Consider the following 17,544-nt stretch of genomic DNA (forward strand, 5'->3'; position numbering starts at 1 on the left):
CCGGTGTCCCCTGGACCCCTCAGGGACCAGCGGGGGGTCCACGCAGGCTACCAGCCCTGCGAGCCGGCCACCGTGCGGGAACGGGTGGCCACCTTGGAGTTACGTTACCGGGAACTGGTGGAACTGGCGGGACAACGTCGGGCTCGGCTGGAGGAATCCCGGAGGCTCTGGAAATTCTTCTGGGATACGGGGGAGGAGGAAGCGTGGATGCGGGAGCAGGAACGGCTCCTCTCCTCTGAGGACGTGGGCCGGGATCTCACCAGCTCCCTGCGGTTGCTGAGCCAACACGACGCCTTCCGCGGGGAGCTGAGCGGGAGAGCGGGACCGCTGGAACAAGCGCTAGCCCGGGGTCGGGATTTGGTAGCCGAAGGCCGTTTGGGGGCAACCGAAGTGGCCGAAAGGGTGCGGGAGATGGAAGGCCGTTGGCGGGCGCTGGGCGAGCTGGCGGCCGAACGGGAGCGACGCCTGCGGGAAGCCGCCGGCTTCTTCCAATTCCAAGCGGAGGCGGCGGATATGGAGACGTGGCTCGAGGACGCCTTACGTTTGGCTTCCAGCCCCGAACTTGGTCACGACGAATATTCCACGCGTAGCCTGGCCCGGCAGCACCGGGAGGTGCAGGAGGAGGTGCGGAACCACCGTCCCGCCATCGACGCTCTGCAGGAACAGGCCGGCGCTCTTCCGCCCGCCTTCGCTGACGCTCCCGGCGTGGCCGGCCGGTTGCCGGAGCTGGAACGGCGTTACCAGGAATTGGCTTCCCGAGCGGAACGCCGGCGGCAGGACCTGCAGGACGCCCTGAGTTTTTACACCATGCGGAGCGAAGCGGACGCCTGCGGGCTGTGGGTGGGCGAGAAGGAGCAGTGGCTCCACGCCATGGACGTCCCCGAGAAGCTGGAGGACCTGGAGGTGGTGCAGCAGCGGTGAGAGGTGGCACCGGACACCCCCCGGCACCGCGGTGTGTCCCCCCCCCCCGTGACGGCGGCGGGCGCTGAGGCTTTTTTTCCCCCCCTCCCTCCTTCTTCCTGGCCGGCAGGTTCGAGACCTTGGAGCCAGAGATGAACAACCTGGCGTCCCGCGTGGCCGCCGTCAACCGCATCGCCCACCAGCTGCTGGCCACCGACCAGCGCAACCAGGAGAGCATCCGGGCCACCCGCGAGCAGCTCAACGCCAGGTGGGGGGATGCCGGAGGGAGGGATGCTCCAGGCAGGGATGGGTTCTCCAGGCTGGGACGGGGTCTCCAGGCAGGGATGGGTGCTCCAGGCAGGATAATGCTCCAGGCAGGGAAGGGTTCTCCAGGCAGGGAAGGGTTCTCCAGGCTGGGATGGGTCCTCCAGGCAGGGATGGGGTCTCCAGGCAGGGATGGGTGCTCTGGGCAGGAGGATGCTCCAGGCAGGGATGGGTTCTCCGGGCAGGGATGGGTTTTGCAGGCAGGGACGGGTTCTCCAGGCTGGGATGGGGTCTCCAGGCAAGGATGGGGCCTCCGGGCAGGGATGGGTGCTCCAGGCAGGAGGATGCTCCAGGCAGGGATGGCGTCTCCAGGCAGGGATGGGGTCTCCGGGCAGGGATGGGTTCTCCAGGCTGGGATGCTCCAGGCAGGGATGGGTTCCCCAGGCAGGGATGGGGTCTCCAGGCAGGGGTGGGTGCTCTGGGCAGGAGGATGCTCCAGGCAGGGACGGATTCTCCAGGCAGGGATGGCGTCTCCAGGGAGGGATGGGGTCTCCGGGCAGGGATGGGGTCTCCAGGCTGGAGGATGCTCCGGGCAGGACGGCCGCGCAGGGTGGGCACCTCAGTGCCGGCAGCCACGTGCCCTGATCCTGCTTTTGGCGCAGGTGGGATCGGTTCCGGGCGCTGGCCGACCAGAAGAAGGAAGCCCTGACCTCGGCCTTGAACATCCAGAACTTCCACCTGGAATGCAACGAAACCACCTCCTGGATGCGGGAGAAGACCAAGGTGATCGAGTCCACGCAGGGATTGGGCAACGACCTGGCGGGCGTCATGGCCCTGCAGCGCAAGCTCTCGGGCATGGAACGCGACCTGGAAGCCATCCAGGGGAAAGTACGGGATTTACGAGCCGAGGGGGAAAAATTGGCGGCCGAACACCCGGAACAGGCGCCCGCCATCCCGGCCCGGCTCTCGGCCGTCGAGGCGGTGTGGGATGAGTTGAGGAGCAGCTTGCGGCGTCGCGAGGAATCCTTGGGGGAAGCCAGCAAGCTGCAGGGCTTCCTGCGGGATCTGGCGGCTTTCCAGGCGTGGCTATCGCGTACCCAGACGGCTGTAGCCTCCGAGGACGTGCCGGCCACCTTGGCGGAAGCCGAAAGGTTGCTGAGCCAACACGAGAGCATCCGGAAAGAGATCGCTCACTACGGCGACGATTACCGCAACACGCGAGCCGTGGGGCGGGAGGTGACGCAGGGACAGACGGACGCCCAGCACGTCTTCCTGCACCAGCGACTGGAAGCTCTGGATACGGGCTGGGAAGAACTGGGAAGGATGTGGGAGAACCGCCATCACCTCCTCTCCCAAGCCTTCGCCTTCCAGGTCTTCCTCCGCGACTCCAAGCAGGTGGAAGGCGTCCTCAGCACCCAGGTGAGCGGCCGGGGAGGTGAAGGCGGCAGCGCCCGGCGGAGGGGAGGGATCTCGGGGCGGGGGACGGGACCGGAGGACGGCGGTGACACCGGCTCCGCTGCGCAGGAATACGCTTTGTCGCACACGGAGATGCCTGGCACGCTGCCGGCGGCCGAAGCTTCCGTCAAGAAGCACGAGGATTTCATGGCCACCATGGAGGCCAACGGGGAACGCGTCCAAGGGCTGGTAGCCACCGGCCGCAAGCTGGTGGCCGAGGGAAGCCTCCACGCCGAGAAGGTGCAGGAGACGGTGGATTCGGTGGAGAGCAGGTGAGGGCATCCCCCAGCCGGGGGGGGGACAGGGGCCCCGGCACAGCCCTCACCCCCCCGCCCTCGCCGCAGGCACCGGAGGAACCGGGAGACGGCCCAGGAGCTGCTGGGGAGGCTGCGGGATAACTGGGAGCTGCAGCGGTTCCTGCAGGATGGGCAGGAGGTGAGCGGTGGGATCGGGATGGGACTGGGATGGGATGGGGATGAGGATGGGGATGGGATGGGATGGGGACAGGGATGGGAATGGAATGGGGATAGGAAAGAGATGGGATAGGGATGGGATGGGGAGGGGAGGGGATGGGATGGGGAGGAATGGGATAGGGATGGGATGGGGATGGGATGGGGAAGGGATGGGGATAGGGATGGGATGGGGATGGGGATGGGAACTGGGAAAAGGCGAGGTGGGGATGGGATGGGGTGGGATGGGGAGGGATGGGGATGGGATGGAGATGGGGATGGGACGGGATGGAATGAGGATGGGGATGGGGATGGGATGGGGAGGGATGGGATGGGAAAGGGGAAGGGGATGGAATGGGGATGTGAACTGGGAAGGGACGGGATGGGATGGGATGGGATGGAATGGGATGGGATGAGGTTGGGGATGGGGATGGGATGGGAATGGGATGGCATGGGGAGGGGATGGGGATGGGATCGGGAGGAATGAGATGAGGATGGGGAGGGATGGAACGGGATGGATTGGGATGGATTGGGGATGAGGATGGGGAGGGGATGGGGATGGGGATGGGGAAGGGATGGGATGGGGATGGGATGGGGAGGGGATGGGGATGGGGAAGGGATGGGATGGGGATGGGATGGAGATGGCATGGGGTGGGGATGGGGAAGGGATGGGGTGGGATGGGGTGGGGATGGGATGGGGATGGGGATGGGATGGGATGGGATAGGGATGGGATGGGATGGGGATGGGGATGGGATGGGATGGGATGGGGTGGGGATGGGGATGGGGATGGGGAAGGGGAAGGGATGGGATGGGATGGGACGTTGGTGATGGTCCCTGCCCTCCCGCCCCAGCTCACGCTCTGGATCAACGAGAAGATGCTGACGGCGCAGGACGTGTCCTACGAGGAAGCCCGTAACCTGCACACCAAGTGGCAGAAGCACCAGGCCTTCGCCGCCGAGCTGGCCGCCAACAAGGGCTGGCTGGAGAAGATGGAGAAGGTGACGCCGGGGTGACACCGGAGCCGGCAGGGGGACAACAGCGGGACACCTCCCCCCCGCTGACGTTCGTGTCTTCACCAGGAGGGTCAGCAGCTGGCGTCGGCGAAGCCGGAGCTGGGGACGGTGGTGACGGAGAAGCTGGCGGCGCTGCGGGGTTTGTGGGAGGAACTGGAATCCACCACCCGGACCAAAGCGCGGCGGCTTTTCGACGCCAACCGGGCCGAGCTGTGCGCCCAGTCCTGCGCCGCCATGGGGGGGTGGCTGGCGGGCGTCAGCGCCCAGCTGCGCTCCGACGACTACGGCAAGGACCTCACCAGCGTCAACATCCTCCTCAAGAAGCAGCAGGTCCCGGCCCGGTGCAGGGATGGGGGTCTGTGGGGACAGGGGGCTGTGGGGACAGGGGTCTGCAGGGGGATGGGGGTCTGTGGGTGGCAGGGGTCTGTGGGGACAGGGGGCTGCAGGGATGGGGGTCTGTGGGGGACAGGGGTTTGTGGGGGACGGGGGTTTGTGGGGGATGGGGGTCTTGGGGGGACAGGGGACAAGGATCTCTGGGGGACAGGGGTCTGTGGGGATGGGGGCGCAGGGGGACAGGGGACAGGGGTCTGTGGGGGACGGGGGTCTGTGGGGGACGGGGGTCTCAGGGGGACAGGGGTTTGTGGGGGACAGAGGTCTCGGGGGGACAGGGGACAAGGATCTGTGGGGGACGGGGGTCTCGGGGGGACAGGGGACAGGGGTCTGTGCGGACGGGGGTCTGTGGGGGACGGGGGTCTCAGGGGGACGGGGGCGCAGGGGGACGGGGGTCTCGGAGGGACGGGGGCTGCACGGGGATGGGGTGCAGAGTTTGGGGCGCAGAGGGACGGGTGCCCGGCACAGGGGGGTGCCCGTGGGGGGGGGGGGGGGGGTCCCTCACCCCCCCGCCACCCCCCCAGATGCTGGAGACGCAGACGGCGGTGCGGGAGAAGGAGGTGGAGGCCATGCGGGCGCAGGCGCAGGCGCTCAGCCCGGAGGACGGGGGGGCGGCCGAGGTGCGGGGCCGGGTGCGGGCGGTGGAGCAGCAGTTCCTGGGGCTGCGGGAGCCCCTGCGGGAGCGGCGCCGGAGGCTGGTGGCGTCCAAGGAGGAGCATCAGTTCCACCGCGACCTGGAGGACGAGATCGTGAGTGGGCGCCCGCCCGCCGGAGGGGACGCTGGGGACCCCCCCTGTCCCTGAACCCCTGTGTCCCTGTCCCCCGTCATCCCTGACCCCCTGCCATCCCTGTCCCCCAGTGTCCCTGTCCCCCATCGTCCCTGTCCCCCATCGTCCCTGACCCCCGCTGTCCCTGTCCCCCCACCACCCCTGAACCCCAGTGTCCCTGTCCCCCAGGGTGCCTGTCCCCCTGCCATCCCTGTCCCCCAGTGTCCCTGTCCCCCCACCGTCCCTGTCCCCCCACTGTCCCTGAACCCCAGTGTCCCTGTCCCCCATCATCCCTGTCCCCCTGCCATCCCTGTCCCCCCGCCATCCCTGTCCCCCCACTGTCCCTGAACCCCACCATCCCTGTCCTCCAGTGTCCCTGTCCCCCAGTGTCCCTGTCCCCCCACCGTCCCTGTCCCCCCACTGTCCCTGTCCCCCAGTGTCCCTGTCCCCCATCATCCCTGTCCCCCTGCCATCCCTGTCCCCCCACCACCCCTGAACCCCAGTGTCCCTGTCCCCCAGTGTCCCTGTCCCCCTGCCATCCCTGTCCCCCCACCACCCCTGAACCCCAGTGTCCCTGTCCCCCAGTGTCCCTGTCCCCCATCATCCCTGACCCCCTGCCATCCCTGTCCCCCCGCCGTCCCTGTCCCCCAGCGTCCCTGTCCCCCGCCGCCCCTGACCCCCCGTGTCCCCCCAGCTGTGGGTGCAGGAGCGCCGAGCCCTGGCGGTGTCCACGGACCACGGCAAGGACCTGCCCTCGGTCCAGCTGCTCATCAAGAAGAACCAGGTGGGACGGGGGGAGGCCAGGGGCCACCTCTGTCCCCTGTAGGGGGGTCCCACCACACCAGCAGCCACCTCTGTCCCCCATGGGGGGGTCCCACCACCCTGGTGGCCACCGCTGTCCCCCATGGCGGGGTCCCACCATCCTGGTGGCCACCTGTCCCCCATGGCGGGGTCCCACCATCCTGGTGGCCACTGTTGTTCCCCTGGGGGGGTCCTACCACGCTGGCGGCCACCACTGTCCCCTGTGGAGGGATCCCACCACCCCAGGGGTCACCGATGTCCCCCATGTTGGGGTCCCACCATCCCAAGGGCCACCGCTGTCCCCCGCGGGGGGGTCCCACCATCCCAAGGGCCACCTCTGTCCCCTGTAGGGGGGTCCCACCATCCCAAGGGCCACCGCTGTCCCCCGTGGGAGGGTCCCACCACCCCGGGGGACCATGGCCGCTCACCCCACCTTCTCCGTCCCCCCGTTGCAGACGCTGCAGAAGGAGCTGCAGGGCCACGAGCGGCGGGTGGAAGAGCTGCTGGGGCGCGGCGGGGGGGCGGGGGGGCCGGCGGAGCGGGTGCGGGAGCTGCGGGAAGCCTGGCGGGAGCTGCGGCGGCAGACGGAGCTGCGGCACCGGCGCCTGGAGCTGGCCCAGGCTGCCCAGCAGTTCTACTGCGACGCCGCCGAGGCCGAAGCCTGGATGGGGGAGCAGGAGCTGCACATGATGGCGCAGGAGAAAGCCAAGGTCTGGTGTCCCACCCCCCCAAAAAAAAAAGCGTGTCACCCCCTCCCCAGCTGTTGTCACCCCCTCCCTGAGCCGCTGTCACCCCCCCGGCAGGACGAGCTGAGCGCCCAAGCCATGGTGAGCAAGCACTTGGTGCTGGAGCAGGCGCTGCGGGATTACGCCCACACCATCCAGCAGCTCTCGGCCCAGAGCCGCGACATGGTGGCCAGCGGCCACCCCGAGAGGTGGGTGAGGGCCGCGGGGGGACGCCGGCAGCGTCCCGCAGGGGACGGGTGTCCCCCTGCTGCCTCCCGTCCCCGTGATCGGTGTCCCACAGGGATCGTGTCCCTCCCTGCCGCCTCCTGTCCCCGTCATCGTCATCCCATGGGGATTGTGCCCCTCCTGTCACCTCCTGTCCCCACGTCCATCACCCCACGAGGAACGAGTCCCCCCCCGTCACCTCCTGTCCCCACGAGGAACGAGTCCCCCCCATCACCTCCTGTCCCCACGAGGAGCAAGTCCCCCCCGTCACCTCCTGTCCCCACGTCCATCACCCCACGAGGAACGAGTCCCCCCTGTCACCTCCTGTCCCCACGAGGAACGAGTCCTCCCATGTCCATCATCCCACAGGGATCACGTCCCCTTCTGCCACCTCCCAGCCCCATGGCCATTGTCCCACGAGGACCGTGTCCCCCCTGCCACCTCCTGTCCCCACGTCCGTTGTTCTACAAGGCTCCTCTGTCCCCCCTGTCACCTCCTGTCCCCACATCCATCACCCCATGAGGACCATGTGTCCCCCCTGCCACCTCCTGTCCCCATGATGATCGTCCCACAGGGATCGTGTCCCCTTCTGCCACCTCCCAGCCCCGCATCCATCATCCCACGAGGCCCCTCTGTCCCTCCCGCCACCTCCCAGCCCCACGGCCATTGTCCCACGAGGACCGTGTGTCCCCTGCCACCTCCTGTCCCCCTGATCACCGTCCCACAGGGATGGTGTCCCCATCCCCACCTCCCATCCCCACGTCCATCGTCCCACCACCCCCTGCGTCCCCCCGCCACCTCCCACTCCCCCCCCCACTGTCCCCCTTGCTGCGGCTGCCCGGCGGCAACCCGGCTGAGGGCGTGGGTGGCCGCAGCGAGCGGCTGCGGCTGCGGCAGGCCCAGGTGGACAAGCTGTACGCGGGGCTGAGGGAGCTGGCGGAGGAGCGGCGGGCGGCGCTGCAGGAGCACCAGCGGCTCTGCCAGCTCCGACGCGACCTGGACGACCTGGAGCAGTGGGTCTCCGAGAGGGAGGTGGTGGCCGCGTCCCACGAGCTGGGGCAGGACTACGAGCACGTCACGGTACGGGGGGACACGGGAAGGGGACAGGGTGGCCCCTGGGTCCCTAAAATGCCATCCCGGACATGTAGGGTGTCCCTTCTATCCCTGAAGTGCCATCCCTGACGTGTGGGGTGTCCCCTCTGTCCCTGAAGTGCCATCCCCGACACGTGAGGTGTCCTCTGTGTCCCTAAAGTGCCTTCCCCAACACATGGGGTGTCCCCTGTGTCCCTAAAGTGCCATCCCTGACACAGCGAGTGTCCCCTGTGTCCCTAAAGTGCCTTCCCCAACATATGGGGTGTCCCCTGTGTCCCTAAAGTGCCTTCCCTGACACAGCGAGTGTCCCCTGTGTCCCTAAAGTGCCATCCCTGACGCATGGGGTGTCCCCTCTGTCCCTAAAGTGCCATCCCCAATACATGGGGTGTCCATTGTGTCCCTAAAGTGCCATCCCCGACACGTGAGGTGTCCCCTGTGTCCCTAAAGTGCCATCCCTGACGCGTGGGGTGTCCCCTCTGTCCCTAATGTGCTATCCCCGACACCTCTCTCCTCTCTCCCGGCAGATGCTGCGGGATAAATTCCGGGAGTTCTCACGGGACACCAGCAGCATCGGTCAGGAGCGCGTGGACGCCGTCAACGCCTTGGCGGACGCCCTGATCGCCGCCGGCCACTCGGAAAACGCCACGGTGGCCGAGTGGAAGGACGGCTTGAACGAGGCCTGGGCCGACCTGCTGGAGCTGATGGACACGCGGTCGCAGATGCTGGCGGCCTCCTACGAGCTGCACCGCTTCTTCCACGACGCCCGGGAGACGCTGGCGCAGGTGCAGCACAAGCAGCAGCAGCTGCCGGAGGAGGTGGGCCGGGACCTGAACACGGCGGAGGCCATGCAGCGCATGCACAGCGCCTACGAGCACGACATCCAGGCGCTCAGCGCCCAGGTGAGGCCCCGCGGGGAGGCGGCACGGGGACGCGGCAGGGCGTGGGGACGCGGCAGGGCGTGGGGACGCGGCACAGTGCGGGGACACGGTGTGGGGACACAGCAGGGTGTGGGGTCATGGCTTGGGGACACAGCACACTGCGGGGACATGGTACGGCACAGGGACACAGCAGGGCGTGGGGACACAGCACAGGGACACGGCACGCTGCGGGGACACGGTACGGCACAGGGACACAGCAGGGTGTGGGGACGCGGCACGGGGACACGGCACGCTGTGGGGACACAGTACGGCACGGGGATTTGGCACAGAGTGGGGACGTGGCATGGCACAGGGACACGGCACAGTGCAGGCACATGGTACGGCACAGGGACACGGCAGGGCATAGGAACACGGCACAGTGTGGGGACACAGTATGGTGTGGGGACACAGTACGGCACAGGGACACGGCAGGGTGTGGGGACATGGTGTGGCACAGGGACACGGCAGGGTGTGGGGACATGGTGTGGCACAGGGACACAGCACGGCACAGGGACACGGCACGGCACAGGGACACAGCATGGTGTGGGGACATAGTATGGCACAGGGACATGGCACAGAGCGGGGACAAGGTGTGGCACGGGGGCACGGCACGGTGCAGGGACATGGTGGCAGCGTGCCGTGAAATGGCACAACATGAAGCAGCACGGCACGGCGCGGCACGGTGCGGCACGGCGCAGTACTGTATGCTGCAGCCAGGCACAGTGCGGCGCAGCCCGGCACAGCCCGGTGCAGTCTGGCACCGCACAGCCCTGCATGGCATGGCACAGTCCGGCACAGCCCGGTGCAGTGCAGCACAGCCTGGCACAGTGTGGCACAGCCCGGTGCATCACGGCACAGCCCTGCATGGCACGGCACAGCCCGGCACAGCCTGGTGCATTGTGGCACAGCCTGGCACAGTGTGGCACAGCCCGGTGCATCACGGCACAGCCCTGCATGGCACGGCACAGCCCGGCACAGCCCGGTGCAGTGCAGCACAGCCTGGCACGGTGCAGTACAGCCCGGTGCATCATGGCACAGCCCGGCACAGCCTGGTGCATTGTGGCACAGCCTGGCACAGTGTGGCACAGCCCAGTGCATCACGGCACAGCACAGCCTGGTGCAGTGCGGCACAGCCTGGCACGGTGTGGTACAGCCCGGTGCATCACGGCACAGCCCTGCATGGCACGGCACAGCCCGGCACAGCCCAGTGCGTCGCAGCACAGCCTGGCACGGTGCGGTACAGCCCGTTGCCTCACGGCACAGCCCGGCACAGTGTGGCACAGCCCGGTGCAGCCATCGTGGCACAGCCTGGTGCATCGCGGCCCAGCCCGGTGCATGGCGGTACATCCTGGTACACCGCGGCACATCCCAGCACACCACAGCACAATCCCGGCACACCCCGGCACGCCACGGCACATCCCGGCACACCGCGGCACATGCCGGCGCACCGCGGCGGCGCCTCCTCACCTGGATGTCCCCCGCAGGTGCGGCAAGTGCAGGAGGACGCGGGGCGGCTGGCGAAGGCCTACGCCGGGGAGAAGGCGGCCGACATCCGGCGGCACGAGCAGGCGGTGAGCCAGGCCTGGGCCGAGCTGCGCGGCAGCAGCCAGGGCCGGCGCCGGCTCCTCCTCGACACCGTGGACAAGTTCCGGTTCCTGCGGGCGGTGCGGGACCTGCTGCTCTGGATGGACGGCGTCCGCCTGCAGATCGAGGGGCAGGAGCGCCCGCGGTGAGGGGCCCCGGCCACTGCCACCTCCCAGCCCCGCGTCACCCTCCCGCGAGGACCGTGTGTCCCCCCGCCACCTCCCGTCCCCACGTCATCGTCCCCACGAGGATCAAGTCTCCCCGTCACCTCCTGTCCCCACATCCATCGTCCCACGAGGACCGTGTGCCCCCCTGCCACCTGCCGTCCCCATCTCCATCATCCCATGAGGTTCCTGTGTCCCCCCCGGTCACCTCCCGTCCCCACGTCATCGTCCCATGAAGACCAAGTCCCCCCTGTGACCCTCCATCCCCATGTCCATCATCCAATGAGGACCGTGTGTCCCCCTGCCACCTCCCATCCCCACGTCATCGTCCCACAAGGCTCCTGTGTCCCCCTGTCACCTCCCATCCCCACATCCATCATTCCCTGGGGACCATGTGTCCCCTGTCACCTCCTGTCCCCACATCCATCGTCCCACGAGGACCAAGTCCCCCCTGGGACCCTCCATCCCCACGTCCATTGCCCCATGAGGCTCCTGTGTCCCCTGTCACCTCCTGTCCCCACATCCATCATCCCACGAGGACCACGTGTCCTCCTGCCACCTCCCACCCCATGTCCATCATCCCACAAGGACCAAGTCCCCCTTGTCACCTCCTGTCCCCATCTCCATCATCCCATGAGGACCATGTGTCCTCCTGCCACCTCCCATCCCACGTCCACTGTCCCATGGGGACCAAGTCCCCCCCTGTCACCTCCTGTCCCCACATCCATCGTCCCATGAGGCTCATGTGTCCCCCTGTCATCTCCTGTCCCCACATCCATTGTCCCACAAGGACCGTGTCCCCCCGCCGCCACCTCCCGTCCCCCCATCCGTCCCCCCGTCATGTCCCCGGACACCCACCATGGGGCAGGGAGGGGGGGTGGCCCCGCGGGGACGCTGACGGCGTGTCCCCGGCGCAGGGACGTGTCCTCGGCCGACCTGGTGATCAAGAACCACCAGAGCATCAAGGCGGAGGTGGAGGCCCGGGCCGACAGCTTCGACGCCTGCGTGGCCATGGGCACCGCGCTGCTCCACAAGGGCCACTACGCTGCCGACAAGGTGGGCTGGCCCCGTGGCCCCTTGTCCCATGTCCCCATGTCCCCGTGTCCCCGTGTCCCCATCCCCTCACCCCATCTCTACGTCCCTGTTCTCATCCCCACGTCCCCAGCCCCGTGTCCCCATCTCTGTCCCCATTTCTCTGTCCCTGTCCCTGTATCCCTGTCCCCATCCCCGTGTCCCCAGCCCTGTGTCCCCGTCCCTTTATCCCTGTCCCTATATGCCTGTCGCTATCCCTGTGTCCCCATTCCTGTCCCCATCCCCGTGTCCCCATCCCCGTGTCCCCATCCCCATGTCCCCAACCCTGTCCTCATACTGTCCCCATCCCCATGTCCCAGCTTTGTCCCCATCCCTCTCCCCATTCCCATCTCCCCGTCCCCATGTCCCCAGGCCCATGTCTCCAGCCCCGCATCCCCAGCCTTGTCCCCATCCCCATGTCCCCATCCCTGTGCCCATCCCCCTGTCTCCACGTCCCCATCCCCATGTCCCCCCCCCGCCCCCGGATGCCGCGCACTCACCCCCACCGCTCCCAGATCTCGGAGAAGCTCTCCCAGCTGCAGGAACGTCGCCGGGACATCGGGGACCGCTGGAAGGAGAAGATGGACTGGCTGCAGATCGGTGAGCGAAGGGGGGGGGGGTGGGTCAGGGGGGATTCGGGGGTCCGCCCGGACGCCTGGGTCCCCATTGTGTCCCCGTTGGGTCCCCATTGTCCCGTCCCCCCCCCGGCAGTGCTGGAGGTGCTGATGTTCGGGCGGGACGCCAGCATGGCGGAGGCCTGGCTCTCCAGCCAGGAGCCGCTGGTGCGCTCGGCGGAGCTGGGCAGCAGCGTGGCCGAGGTGGAGAATCTCATCAAGCGCCACCAGGGCTTCCAGAAGGCGGCCGCCGCCTGGGAGGAGCGATTCGCCGCCCTGGAGAGGCTCACCACGGTGAGGGGGGGGGGCGCACACCGCCCGCTGAGGCCTGGCACGCTCGGTGCATGGATTGGCCCCCCCTGTGTCCCGCTGCTGAGCCCCGGCGCACTCAGTGCACGTGTGATCCCCCCAATGCCGAGCCCTGTCGCACTCAGTGCACGTGTGACACCACCCCACCCCCCCCCCGTGCTGAGCCCCAGGCGCACTCAGTTCACTTGTGACCCACCCTGTGCCCCCCCTGCCCCCAGCTGGAGGAGAAGGAGCGGCGCCGGCAGGAGGAGGAGGAGGCGAGGAAGAGGCGTCCCCCCACGCCCCCCCCCCACCGCCCAGGCCCAGCCCGGGGGGGGCCCCCCCACGCCGCTGCCCCCCGAGAGCCAGAATGGCGGCGGGAGAGGGGGGGAGACGCAGAGGTGAGGGGGGGACACAGGTCGGGGAGCGGGGGGGAGGGGACATGGGGGTCTGGTGGTGACATTCAGGTCTGGGGGGGGCTTGGGAGGGTCTGGGGGGGAGGACAGGGGGGGTACATTCCAGTCTGGGGGGGTCTGGGGGGACACAGGGGGGGACATAGAGGTCCGGGGGGGCCGGGGGGTGGGACACGAGGGGGACATTCCAGTCGGGGGGGGTCTGGGGAGACACGGGGGGGCACCTGGGGGACATTGGGGACGGGGGGTAAAGCGGGGAGGGGCCATGGGGGACGCAGCGGGGGGGACGACAGTGGGGACTTGGGGGGTGGCACAGGGGACATGGGGAGAAAGAGGGGACGTGGCGGGGGGGGGACGACAAGGGGGGCACCCGGGGGACACACACACAGGTGTGTGACCTTGTCCCCCCCCCCCCAGGGCCCCCCCCCTGCAGAGCCGCCCCCCCGAGCCCCCGGCCGTCAACGGCATCGGCCCCGACAGCGCCAACGCCCAGGTGACACCTCCGACCCCCCCAAATTTGGGGACCCCCCGCCCCGGGCAAGGGGACGGGGCGGGGGGGATGGTGACACCCCCTCCCCACCTCTATGTCCATCCCCCCCCCTAAAACCCCTGTGTGTCCCCCCAACAGGTGCCGGCGGGGCTGAGCAATGGGGCACAGCGCAGCCCAGGGGGGTCCCCGCGGGGCGGGCCAGGAGGAGGAGGAGGAGGAGGAGGAGGAGGAGGGGGGGGGGCCGCCCCCTGACCCCGCCCATGCGGCCACGCTGCCCCCCCCCCCGCGGCCCCCCTGCCCCCCCCGAAAGCCTGGAGGGGGGGCTGTGCCGCAAGCACGAGATGGAGGCCCAGGGCAAGAAGGCCCCCAACAGGTGAGGACACGCCCCCACGGCCACACCCATCGGCCACACCCACACAGGCCACACACCCCCTTGGACACACTCATATAGGCCCCACCTCCCGGGACACACCCATAAAGGCCACACCCCCAAGGGACACCACCCTGACCCCACCCGCAGGGACACGCCCGCACAGGCCACGCCTCCTTGGACACACCCACACAGGCCACACCCCCGAGACACACCCATAAAGGCCACACCCCAGCCACACCCACATAGGCCGTGCCCCATCGGACACACCCAGACCACGCCCCCTTGGGCACACCTATAAGGGCCACGTCCCCCACAGGATACTGCCCTCGCCCCGCCCACAGGGACACGCCCCCACAGGCCACGCCCCGACCACGCCCCACCCCAACGGTCACGTCCCCTTCCTTCAGGCCCCACCCTTAAATGGGCACCGCCCCCACTCCATGTGGGTCCCCCCCCGGAGCCGTGTGTCCCCTCCCCACACTGTGTCCCCCCCCCGGAGCCATGCCCCCCCCAAGCTGTCCCCTCCCCCCCCCCCCATACGAAGCCGTGTTGTGCCCCCCCCGGCACCTCATCCCCCCCCACTGCCTTGGCCCCCCCCCACGGAGCCGCGTCCCCCCCCTGCAGAGCCATGTGTGTCCCCCCCGGAGCTGTGCCCCCCCCAGATCCATGTACCCCCCCCACCTTGGTACCGTGTCCCCCCCCCGGAGCCGTGTCCCCTCATATGGAGCTGTGCCCCCCCCCAGATCCATGTACCCCCCCCGGAGCCGTTTTCCCCCCCCTACAGAGCCACGTCCCCACCTCACCCCGTGTCCCCCCCCCCAGGTCGTGGCAGAGTGTGTACGTGGTGCTGCGGGGGGGCAGCCTCAGCTTCTACAAGGACGCCAAGAGCGCGGGGGCAGGGGCCCCCCCCTACCATGGGGAGCCCCCCGCCCCCCTGCGCGGGGCCCGCTGCCACCCCGCCCTGCACTACAAGAAGCGCAAACACGTCTTCAAGCTGGGGTAGGGGCGGGGGGGGCGCGGGGGGGGGACATACATGGGGGACAGGGGGGGCATGGGGGAGGACATACATGGGGGACACACGGGGGGGTCGGGGGGGACATGGGGGGGACACGAGGGAGACACTGGGGGGCACGGGTGGGGATGTGGGGGGCACGTGGGCAGGGGACATCATGATGGGCACAGGGGGGGACACACAGGGGGGTTGTGGGGAACATGGGGGGGACATGGGGGAGACACTTGGGGGACACCGGTGGGTCATGGGGGGGGACAGGGACATGGAGGACACACGGAGTACATGGGGGGGACACATGAGGGACATGGGGGGACACGGGGGGTGAGACGGGGAGGACACGGGTCTGAGCCGTGTCCCCGTCCCCAGGCTGAGTGACGGGAAGGAGTATCTGTTCCAGGCCAAGGACGAGGTGAGACACCGGGGGGGGGCACCCGCACACGGGAACACGCACCCGCACGCGGGAACACGCACCCACACGCGTGTGCGGCCGTGTAAACCCCAACGCACGTGCGGCCCCACTGGGGCCCAGGTGGCCACGGGAACACGCCCCCCCCCCCCCCCGCCCATTCATGCCCATTCACGCTCCCTCACCCACACCCATTCACACCCACTTCCAGATGCTCCCACGCCCCCCCCCCGCCCATTCATGCCCCCTCACTCCCCCTCCCACTCCTTCACGCTCTCCCCATGTCCACTCACACCCATTCCAGACTCTCCCACGCCCATTCATGCCCTCCCACGCCCATTCACGCCCTCTCACACCCATTCATGCACACTCCAGAGGCTCCCACGCCCATTCATGCCCTCTCACTTCCACTCACACCCATTCACACACACCCCCATGCCCCCCCATGCCCACTCACACCCACTCCACTCTCCCCACGCCCCCCCACGCCCATTCATGCCCTCTCACACCCACTCCCACCCACTCCAGACACTCCCACACACCCCCCACGCCCATTCATGCCCTCTCACACCCACTCCAGACACTCCCACACACCCCCCACGCCCATTCATGCCCTCTCACACCCACTCCAGACCCCCCCACGCCCATTCACGCCCTCTCACACCCACTCCAGCGTCCCCATGCCCCCCCCGCCCATTCCAGACCCCCACTTACACCAACTCCAGCCCCGCCTCGTCCACTCCAGACCCTCTTACGCCCCCCCAGCCCCTCCCACTCCCTCTTACGCCACCCCCCGCCCCCCCACCCCCCGCTGACCGCCCCCCCCCCCCCCCGCTCCCGCAGGCGGAGATGAGCACTTGGCTGCGGGTGATCCAGGCGGCGGCCACCCCGGTGCCGGCGGGGCCGCGGGAGGGCGCGGGAGGGGTCCCGGGAGGTGGGGGGGGCAAGGGCGTGACCCGGGCCATGAGCATGCCCCCCCGTGCCCCCCCCCCGCCGAGGGGGCCCCCGGCTCCCGCCCCCGCGAAGGGAAGGAGAAGGAGCGGGAGAAACGCTTCAGCTTCTTCAAGAAGAACAAGTAGAGACGGGGGGGCCCCCAGAAACGGGGGGGCCCCCCAAAATCGGTGGGGGTCGCCATAAACGCGGAGGGGTCCCTCAAAAACGGGGGAGGTCCTCCAGAAACGGGGGGGGCCCCCATAACGGGTGGGGGTCCCCATGAACTGGGTGGGTCCCCCAGAAACGGGGTGGAGGGGCCAGAAACGGGGGGTTCCCCACAAACGGGAGGGGTCCCCACAAAAGGGGGTGCCCTGAGAAAGGGGGGGGTGTCCGAGGAATTGGGGGGGGTCCGGCGGAGCTGATGGAGGGACGCGGCGGGGGCAGCACGGGGGGGGGCAGTGGGGGGCCCGGACCCCCCCGCGCCATCGTGCCTTCCCGCCCCGGGGTCCCCGTGTCCCCCCGCGTCCCGGTGATGTCCCCGCGCAGCCCCAATAAAGAGTGTAGAGAGCGGCGGGTCCCAGTGTGCTGGGGGGTGCGGGGGGAATGGGAGGAACTGGGATGGGATGGAGATGGGGATGGGATAGGACAGAGATGGGGATGGGAATGGGATGAGGATGGGATGGGAATGAGGATGAGGATGAGGATAGGATGGAATGGGATGGGGAGGGGATAAGGATGGGATAGGGATGGGGATAGGGATGGGAGGGGTATGGGATGGGATGAGGATGGGATGGGGATAGGGATGGGAGGGGTATGGGATGGAACGGAATGGGGATGGGATGGGAACGAGGATAGGGATGGGGATGGGGATGGGATTAGAAGGAATGGGGATGGGGATGGGATGTGGATAGGATGGAATGGGATGGGGAGGGGATAAGGATGGGATAGGGATGGGGATAGGATGGGAGGGGTATGGGATGGGGATGAGGATGGGATGGGGATAGGGATGGGAGGGGTATGGGATGGGAATGAAGATAGGGATGGGGATGGGGTGGGAATGGGGATGGGATTAGAAGGAATGGGGGACGGGGATGGGATGTGGATAGGATGGAATGGGATGGGACAGGGATGGGATGAGGGTGGGATGGGGATGGGGTGGGGATGGGGCCGGCAACAGGTCGGTTCGGGTGCCCTGTA

General features: G+C 68.7%; 1 protein-coding gene across 1 annotated transcript in view; it reads left to right on the forward strand.

Annotated features, from left to right (window-relative positions):
* Positions 1–16,580, forward strand: part of SPTBN2 (spectrin beta, non-erythrocytic 2) — a 31,512-nt gene extending 14,932 nt beyond the window's left edge. Inside the window, 24 exon segments of the mRNA XM_054183946.1 lie at positions 47–917; positions 1,031–1,168; positions 1,827–2,583; positions 2,689–2,891; positions 2,964–3,054; positions 3,921–4,067; positions 4,149–4,412; positions 4,997–5,221; positions 5,934–6,023; positions 6,496–6,750; positions 6,844–6,974; positions 7,866–8,070; positions 8,607–8,981; positions 10,484–10,728; positions 11,665–11,803; positions 12,334–12,418; positions 12,530–12,726; positions 12,960–13,121; positions 13,567–13,626; positions 13,917–13,996; positions 14,819–14,995; positions 15,375–15,417; positions 16,258–16,402; positions 16,405–16,580. Of these exon segments, the coding sequence (XP_054039921.1) occupies positions 47–917; positions 1,031–1,168; positions 1,827–2,583; positions 2,689–2,891; positions 2,964–3,054; positions 3,921–4,067; positions 4,149–4,412; positions 4,997–5,221; positions 5,934–6,023; positions 6,496–6,750; positions 6,844–6,974; positions 7,866–8,070; positions 8,607–8,981; positions 10,484–10,728; positions 11,665–11,803; positions 12,334–12,418; positions 12,530–12,726; positions 12,960–13,121; positions 13,567–13,626; positions 13,917–13,996; positions 14,819–14,995; positions 15,375–15,417; positions 16,258–16,402; positions 16,405–16,493 (5,174 nt within the window). The 3' untranslated portion in view covers positions 16,494–16,580.
* Positions 16,581–17,544: the final 964 nt, after the last annotated feature.

Source organism: Rissa tridactyla, chromosome 29 (genome assembly GCF_028500815.1).
Source record: "Rissa tridactyla isolate bRisTri1 chromosome 29, bRisTri1.patW.cur.20221130, whole genome shotgun sequence".
NCBI lineage: Eukaryota > Metazoa > Chordata > Aves > Charadriiformes > Laridae > Rissa > Rissa tridactyla.